The sequence below is a fragment of the Notolepis coatsorum genome, assembly GCF_963971535.1.
Source record: "Notolepis coatsorum genome assembly, chromosome: 2".
Lineage (NCBI taxonomy): Eukaryota > Metazoa > Chordata > Actinopteri > Aulopiformes > Paralepididae > Notolepis > Notolepis coatsorum.
Genome location: NC_140166.1, coordinates 222,992,530 through 223,002,529, shown reverse-complemented (window position 1 = coordinate 223,002,529; position 10,000 = coordinate 222,992,530). Strand labels below are relative to the sequence as shown.

At 45.1% G+C, this 10,000-nt stretch overlaps 1 protein-coding gene across 1 annotated transcript in view; it reads left to right on the top strand.

Moving 5' to 3' along the window:
- The window catches only part of sptbn5 (spectrin, beta, non-erythrocytic 5), a gene marked incomplete at both ends in the record, with an annotated part of 191,394 nt that overhangs the window by 103,004 nt on the left and 78,390 nt on the right, over positions 1-10,000 (top strand). Inside the window, 4 exons of the mRNA XM_084308563.1 lie at positions 4,444-4,554; positions 6,491-6,670; positions 8,027-8,238; positions 9,617-9,665. Coding sequence (XP_084164689.1) covers positions 4,444-4,554; positions 6,491-6,670; positions 8,027-8,238; positions 9,617-9,665 — 552 coding nt within the window. The remainder of the gene's footprint in view (positions 1-4,443; positions 4,555-6,490; positions 6,671-8,026; positions 8,239-9,616; positions 9,666-10,000) is intronic.

The following is a 10,000-nucleotide window of genomic DNA, read 5'->3' as shown; positions in this document are numbered from 1 at the left end:
ATACTGTACCATGAACATAACAGATACTGTACCACGAACATAACAGATACTGTACCACGAACATAACAGATACTGTACCACGAACATAACAGACACTGTACCACGAACATAACAGATACTGTACCACAAACATAACAGACACTGTACCACGAACATAACAGATACTGTACCACGAACATAACAGATACTGTACCACGAACATAACAGATACTGTACCACGAACATAACAGATACTGTACCACGAACATAACATAACAGATACTGTACCACGAACATAACAGATACTGTACCACGAACATAACAGATACTGTACCACGGACATAACAGATACTGTACCACGAACATAACAGATACTGTACCACGAACATAACAGATACTGTACCACGAACATAACAGATACTGTACCACGAACATAACAGATACTGTACCACGAACATAACAGATACTGTACCACAAACATAACAGATACTGTACCACGAACATAACAGATACTGTCCCACGAACATAACAGATACTGTACCACGAACATAACAGATACTGTACCACGAACATAACAGATACTGTACCACGAACATAACAGATACTGTACCACGAACATAACAGATACTGTACCACGAACATAACATAACAGATACTGTACCACGAACATAACAGATACTGTACCACGAACATAACAGATACTGTACCACGAACATAACAGATACTGTACCACGAACATAACAGATACTGTACCATGAACATAACAGATACTGTACCACGAACATAACAGATACTGTACCACGAACATAACAGATACTGTACCACGAACATAACAGATACTGTACCACGAACATAACATAACAGATACTGTACCACGAACATAACAGATACTGTACCACGAACATAACAGATACTGTACCACGAACATAACATAACAGATACTGTACCATGAACATAACAGACACTGTACCACGAACATAACAGATACTGTACCATGAACATAACAGATACTGTACCATGAACATAACAGATACTGTACCACGAACATAACATATACTGTACCATGAACATAACAGATACTGTACCACGAACATAACAGATACTGTACCATGAACATAACAGATACTGTACCACGAACATAACAGATACTGTACCACTCCTAGAACATAACAGATACTGTACCACGAACATAACAGATACTGTACCACGAACATAACATAACAGATACTGTACCACGAACATAACATAACAGATACTGTACCACGAACAGTACGAACATCCCCTTAACAATTGTATGTATTGAGCTGTACTGTACTGTACCCATTCTGCGAAAATGTTAATAAAGTTTTCAATCAATCAATCAATCAATCAATCAATCAATCAATCAATCAATCAATCAATCAATCAATCAATCAAGGGGATGCAGACCAGAGAAATACTTTTCGTCTTGTTTACATCAGGTCCCCCATTTTCAATTCATCATGACATACACGACATTAGGCTATCGATATACTAACGTTAGGTAACGTTATACTATTGAGTGAACATCGTAGCTAACGTTAGCTAGCTAGCTAGCTATGAACAACCAGTACAGCTAACATGAACGTTTACCTACTCTAACTTCGTTAACGTTAGCTAACGTTATCATAGCTATTATGATCTGTAATGTCAACTGGATAACGTTAGCTATTTATTCATCTAGGCTAATATTGTCCGCTAATTTACTCGCCCATTTTGAGGTGCGTTTCTCCCGATCATTCAATACATTGTTGACAGTTGAATTTGCCACCTCTTGAGTTCTAAACGCAATATCCGGCGAGAGTTGTTTGACAAGCCGTGACCACTTCCGGTTGATTGATTGATTGATTGATTGAAAACTTTATTAACAGATTGCAGAATGGGTACAGTACAGCTCAATACATACAATTGTTAAGGGGATGCAGACCAGAGAAAGACTTTCGTCTTGTTTACATCAGGGTCCCCCATTTTCAATTCATCATAACATGACATACAGATAGACAGTACTGCTACATCTATACATTTATGACATACCAGATTTACAAATACAGTACTGTTTGTGATACAAGAAAGAGTTTAAAAAAAAACTAAAAAGAGAGTATATACATTTGACGAAGAAACTGTACATTGGAGGAGGTGGGGGGGGGGGGGGGGTTGGGTAGGTGGGGTGGGGTGGGGGGGTGGGACTGTACATTGGAGGTGGGTGGGTGGGTGGGGTGGGGGTGGGGGGGATGGGTAGGCGGGTGGGGGTAACTGTACATTGGATTATCGACGAAACCTTACTTGGTCGAAGAAGAGGGTCTTGTGTGTCAGGATTGGAGGTAGGTGAATTCCAATGGTTGAAGGCAATCACAGAGACGGAGAGTGTTTACTCTTGAAAAGGTTCGACTTTAATAGTAAGAACACAGAGTAAATTCTAAGAGAGACAGTGCTAAATAGCACAGACAGGAATAAGGTAAATAGGAGCTTATTGGAGGTCCAGAGTAGAACCGTCCGCGTTATCCCCGAACGCAATTAGTGAAGACCTGACAATGAACAAGCAGAAGACAGGTAGGTTACATAGACACCAATTACCAACATACCACACACACCCCCGTGACAGCCAATCAGGAACCACCCCTAAGTGACAGCACTAATTGACAGGGAAAGGACAGGTGACAAGCCCAGTGACCTATGCCAGGAATGTGGGTGGTCACCGACCTCAGTCGGTGTCCAGAACGTAACACTTGTGTATTACTGGGTTAGGACATTTACTGTACGTCGGTCGCCCGCCGTGTGCGTTGGACTTAAGAGTCACGGGAGATGTAGTAAACACAACAGTCCTTCCATGTAGGCTAGAACGCCGTGAATTCGGACTCAGTAGCCACTACATGAGCATGATATATGGATCACTTCCAGATATATATATACAATATTATTTCACATTTTTACAATCGGAACCAATCAGAAAAGAGTATTCACCCAGGCCATGTACACGAAGCGTATTTCCTGTTCTTCTTGAAGCGGATTCAGCTCTGATTTGACGTCAGTTTAATTGCATTGTTACTGTTCACATGTGTGGTGCCGTCACAGTCATATATAAGTAAAGATAAAGTTTGAATGACTTACTGAACTGGTGTTTTAATTTCATACCATGCTCCAGCCACCCGAACAACTGCCTCTTTGAACTGCTGCGGTCAGGCAAGCGATACAGGAGTCTCAAGGCGAGCACAGAAAGACTCAGAAGAAGCTTCTATCCCCAGGCCATCAGGCTGCTAAACGAACAATAAACACTATGCAACAACCATCAAATGCACACAGCACACACATCCACACGCACACACTCACTTAAACAAACAACACACTGCAGCACCCACTCTCCACACTTTAGATCACACTTTACACTTTATATTTATTGGTAAAGGATTTGCACTACAACTCGTACACCTTACTGTAAATTGTACCTAAATTGTACCTCATCCCATTTCTGCTCTGCACTATATAGTACTGTACATTAGTACACTGCATAGTATATAGTATATTGTATGGTAACTCAGTTACGTCTATTCTGCATCGAACATTGTACATATGTCTATACTGAACACTGTGACCTCTATTTTTACTTCTATTTTACATGCTATACTATTTTATTTCATACTTATCTTGTCTAGCACAGTCTCTGGGGCGTAACAGTAAGAAGCATTTTGTATAAAAGTATTCTGTACTTCTGTATGACAACTATTAAATAAACTTGAAACTTGAAACTTGCTGCTTGTTTGTTATCTCAGCACCAGGCGCTGTCCATTGCCTTTTTTCATGTTCAGCCAGCGCTACATTGCACCTCGCTGCCTATACCTGTTATTCACTCTCACCTTGGATAAAACAAAGTATAGTAAGAATTCTCCAGGTGGTGGTCGTTTCTCCGTTTTGACATTATAGCTTAAATATAGCCTAGCCCAGGGCTCCTCAAACCTTTTTATACCACGACCCCATTTTATTTAGGATCTTTTTTGGGGGACCCCACACTTAATGTATCGCGTAATTTCAACGTGGAATTAAGGAATATCAAAATAAAAGCACACGTTGTTGAACTTGATCATGCATATTTATTAGAAAATTTTATTACAGCACTGTGTTATCGATACACATTTATAAAATGAGGCATATTTAGCCAAAATATGTTGCCAAAAATAATTAATTAAAAAAGCATTTTCTTTTTTTTACTTGCCAATGCACGACCCCACTGTCACCTGGGGTCGTGACCCGTAGTTTGAGAACCACTAGCCTATAGCCTATAGCCGGTCTGATATATATATAAAAAAAAAATTAAAAAAAACATATTCTCAAAATAATCTGATGGGCCAGATATTATTGCTGGCGGGCCAATTTCGGCCCGCGGGCCGCCTATTGCCGACTACTTCTGTATTGTCATCATCAACTAATGTATTTCTCCGTCGCCCCCTGCAGGAGAGACAGAAGAGCATCCCGGACAGCATCGCTAAGGACCTGAGAGGAGTGATGTCACAGATGAGGAAACATGAGGCTTTGGTCCACGAACTGACCGCTACGGAGCAGCAGGTGGGACGGGGGGGGGGGGGGGTGGTATGTGTGTGTGTGTCTGGTATGTGTGTCTGGTATGTGTGTGTGAGTGTGTATAAGGATAAGGATGAGGATATCTTTTATTAAATTCAGTGACATACACATACAGCTCATTAAACAATCATTTCACAATCATTACATGTTTACAGTAATAATGGTACGACATAAATTCAAACAGGCATGTACACTTGTTGACACATGTCGACTCTACAGTATATCTGAGACGACAGCGTGTGTATCGTCCGCTGCAGCAGCCAGCAGCACCGGAGTGCATCTCCGCCTCGGCGGCAGGGAGGGAGGGAGGAAAGAGTTAATGTCCTGAAAACCACAGTTGCAGGAAGGGGAGGGGCTAGGCTCTAAACAACATTTGCTGTTAGCGTGGGGGTGGGACTTGGTGACGAGACGGTCTTCTTGGCTGCCCCCCCCCTCTAGCGCGCATACTAATGAGCTGCCGTCACACGTGGGACAGGCGCCAGACATACCAGTCCTATCTCCATTCGACCAGGCCTGGCCTTGGGGCTCCACACTCCTCAGCATGGAATTAGTTTTGGCTATGGGACGAGGTGGGGGGGTGGGGTGGTGGTGGGCTTCCCAAGAAAGATGCCCCACGATTTGACTTCAAACACGTTTTCTCACGGTCTGAATCTCCTGCGCGGCGACACCCGGCTGCGTGACCGTTGTGGATCTCCGTTGTTGCTCCGCCTGGTACGCAGCGAGTCTCTTGAGCAGTTCATGTTGGGAGACTGCGATCCGGGCTAACGCCGTCACGTCCTCCCGAAGTCTCTCTAAACAAAACCAGCCCCAGATGACCGTCGCTCCCAAAGCGGCGATCAGCACGAATGCGAGCGTCCAACTGTCCTTCACGTCATCGATCTCAAGAGGAAAAAGACAAACGGAAGAAAATATGCGATTAATCGCCAGAAATGACCATCTTATTAGATCCATATTGAGTGGGGAGTTGATGCCTTTGAAAAGAGTAGAGTCGACACGGCGAGACAGGCTTCAGGGAGGCGGCTTGAGGCAGCGGTAGGAGCAGCCTTGAGACACACACACACACACACACACACACACACACACACACACACACACACACACACACACACACACACACACACACACACACACACACACACACACACACACACACACACACACACACACACACACACACACACACACACACACACAGCGGTAGGAGCAGCCTTGAGACCTACTGTAGGGAGAGAGAGAGAGAGAGAGAGAGGGAAAGAACAAAATGCAACTGTTCTCTGGGAGAGTGTGGGAGGTATCACGGTATGTGTGTGTGTGTGTGTGTGTGTGTGTGTGTGTGTGTGTGTGTGTGTGTGTGTTGTTTGATAGTATGACAGTATTTCGTTTTTCCAGTGTGACGTGATGTTTTGTCAGACGTCATGGTCGTACTTAAATCATAATTATTATTTGTATTGTGTGCATGTGTGTACGTAAATATGTGTGTGTGCACGTGTGCCCATGTGTGTGTGTGTGCGTGTTCATGTGTGTGTTCATGTGTGTGTGTGTGTGTTCATGTGTTCATGTGTTCATGTGTGTGTGTTCATGTGTGTGTGTGTGTGTGTGTGTTCATGTGTTCATGTGTGTGTGTTCATGTGTGTGTGTGTGTGTGTTCATGTGTTCATGTGTGTGTGTTCATGTGTGTGTGTGTGTGTGTGTGTTCATGTGTTCATGTGTGTGTGTTCATGTGTGTGTGTGTGTGTGTGTTCATGTGTGTGTGTGTGTGTGTATGTGTTCATGTGTGTGTGTGTGTTCATGTGTGTGTGTGTGTGTGTGTGTGTGTGTGTGTGTGTGTTCGTTCGTGTGTGTTCGTGTGTTCGTGTGTGTGTGTGTGTGTGTGTGTGTGTGTGTGTGTGTGTGTGTGTGTGTGTGTGTGTGTGCTCTGCAGCTCCAGGACCTGCTGGATGGTACCGACACCATCTTGGGCCTCTGCTCCAAAGACATGAAACTCCGCCTACAGGAAGTACAACAGGAAGTGGTGGAGAAGTGGGAGGAGCTTCGGCTACACACAGAGCAGCGGGAGGCGGAGCTAAGACTGGCACGCCAGAGACACCTGTTCCTCAACACGGTAGGAATTAACCCTTTCACTGCCACACTACAGCAGGTTAACCTTTCACTACCACACTACAGAAGGTTAACCTTTTCACTACCACACTACAGAAGGTTAACCTTTCACTACCACACTACAGAAGGTTAACCCTTTCACTACCACACTACAGAAGGTTAACCTTTCACTACCACACTACAGAAGGTTAACCTTTCACTACCACACTACAGAAGGTTAACCCGTTCACTACCACACTACAGAAGGTTAACCTTTCACTACCACACTACAGAAGGTTAACCCTTTCACTGCCACACTACAGAAGGTTAACACTTTCACTGCGACAATACACAGAAGGTTAAAGGTGCTATAGATTAAATGTTTATGTAGAGTAATCATTAAAAAAATATATCCGTCCACAGAGCTTTTAGAAATGTGTGGACCCCCCCCCCCCTACATGTATCCTCTCCCTACTTCCCAAGGTGCAAGCATAGGGAGGGGTCATTGACCATTATCAATACACCGTCTAGCATCTACTCTCCTGTGTTCTAGGTCCAGGACTACTGTCTGTGGTGCGGCCAGGTGCTAAGTGGTATGTCTGCGGAGGAGATACACCATCTAACCGCTACTCTCCTGTGTTCTAGGTCCAGGACTACTGTCTGTGGTGCGGCCAGGTGCTAAGTGGTATGTCTGCGGAGGAGATACACCATCTAACCTCTACCCTCCTGTGTTCTAGGTCCAGGACTACTGTCTGTGGTGCGGCCAGGTGCTAAGTGGTATGTCCGCGGAGGAGATACACCATCTAACCTCTACTCTCCTGTGTTCTAGGTCCAGGACTACTGTCTGTGGTGCGGCCAGGTGCTAAGTGGTATGTCTGCGGAGGAGATACACCATCTAACCTCTCCTCTCCTGTGTTCTAGGTCCAGGACTACTGTCTGTGGTGCGGCCAGGTGCTAAGTGGTATGTCCGCGGAGGAGATACACCGTCTAACCTCTACTCTCCTGTGTTCTAGGTCCAGGACTACTGTCTGTGGTGCGGCCAGGTGCTAAGTGGTATGTCCGCGGAGGAGATACACCATCTAACCGCTACTCTCCTGTGTTCTAGGTCCAGGACTACTGTCTGTGGTGCGGCCAGGTGCTAAGTGGTATGTCCGCGGAGGAGATACACCATCTAACCTCTACTCTCCTGTGTTCTAGGTCCAGGACTACTGTCTGTGGTGCGGCCAGGTGCTAAGTGGTATGTCTGCGGAGGAGATACACCATCTAACCTCTACTCTCCTGTGTTCTAGGTCCAGGACTACTGTCTGTGGTGCGGCCAGGTGCTAAGTGGTATGTCTGCGGAGGAGATACACCATCTAACCTCTACTCTCCTGTGTTCTAGGTCCAGGACTACTGTCTGTGGTGCGGCCAGGTGCTAAGTGGTATGTCCGCGGAGGAGAGCGTCAGGGACGTGGTGACTGCAGACCTCCAGCTGGCCCAGCACCAGCAGCTCTGGGCCGAGATGGAGGCCCGGCAGGAGACCTATCAGCAGGCTGTATCCATGGGGGAGGAGCTCCAGGAGCAGGACAGAGCCAATAGGAGAGAGGTGAGAGAGTCCAGCTGCCCCGCCCCCCCCCGCCCCCCGGTACAACCACACTTTGTTATTTTATTTGTATTTAACCTTTATTTAACCAGATAAAACATTAAGAACAGGTTTCTTATTTACAATATCGATCTGGTCCAAGAGGCCCCAACAGGAGTACAAATATACATACAATACATATACACATATACACCAATAACAAAGTAAAAACAGAATCATACCCATAAGCAAATAAACAAACAAACACATGCACAGCCTATGTACAAAAGAGATACACAGGGGAGGATTAGGGGGGGGGGGTGAAAGTATGTGTGTGTGCGAGTGTGTGTGCGTGCATGTGTATGCAAACAGATGCGTGTGTCTAGGTGCGAGTATGAATGAGTGTTTGTATGTTGTGTGTCCATGTTGTGGACACAAAATGTTGTGTTTGTATGTTGTATGTTGTATGTCCATTAAATCTGCCCCCTCCATCGAGTCTTTTAAATCAAAACTCAAAACCCACCTATATCGCCTGGCCTTCCCTGACTCACTTTGACTCTTGCCGTACTTGTTGACGTGTTGTTCTGTTTTTCCTTTGTCTATCCGTTGATTTTATTTTATTTTTCTGTTTATTTTATACTTTTCTTTGTACTTAGCTTAGCTATGTGAAGCACTTTGGTTGACAAGCGTCATGTTTAAACGTGCTATACAAATACATTTGATTGATTGATTGAGGGTGTATGCAAGTGTGAAGTGTCATCTCCTCCTGGGTTAGATTAGCTGAGCTACCAGAAAGCCAAAGGGAGAGCCATTATAACGTCGTTGTGGGTATTTATTCCTCCATACTGTTACACAATCACAACAGTGAGTGGCTGGGGTAATGATATCCTTAACGTCAGCTGGATACTAATAATAATAATAACCCCCCCCTCAAACAAGCCCCCCCTCCCCTCTCCCGGCCCCTCCAACATGGACCCTCTCCCTTCCCGGAGACAGACGCCCTATCCCACGTTCCCCCCCCTCCTCCTCCTCCTCCTCCTCCTCCTCCTCCTCCTCCTCCTCCTCCTAACCCCCTCCTTGATTCACCTGATACAACCCCTCCCCCCTCATAGAACCCCCCCTCCAATCCTGCACCTGGGCCATCTACCCAGAATGCCTTTCTCTCACACTATAAAGACGGACGTCTTACTGGATTCTGGAGCTCACCAGGGGAGACCAGGCCATTGTCCTCGTTGAGTCATCCATCTATAACTCTGATAATAAACCCGTGTTTAACCAAGTTTTTTTTTTTTTTTATATATATATTTGACTATCTACATTCATTGATATCGGGATAATTTCCTCCACAATACTTTGGTACAAAACTTAAATGTAGGAAATGAGCTCTCCTCCTCTCTCCTGTTACTCCAGAACTCCACCAGAAACTCTCTCCGGCATTCTCACGGAGACCTCGAACAAAGTGTGTCCTACAAAACGTCCACGTGACCTGGGAAAAACACAGATCCATCCGTCCATTCGCTCTCCCTTCATTCATCCATTTGTCCATCCGTCCATCTATCCGTCTGTCCAACTATTGGTGCTTATGGGAGAGCATGTGCTTGCTCTGTGTACGTGAATACATGTCCCACTAGGTGTCAGAGAGGCTGACCACATACACACTGTATGTACATCTATGTTTGCTGTCTTACTAGGTGTCAGAGAGGCCGACCACATACACACTGTATAAGTGTATAACTATGTGTTCTGTCTTACTAGGTGTCAGAGAGGCTGACCACATACACACTGTATAAGTGT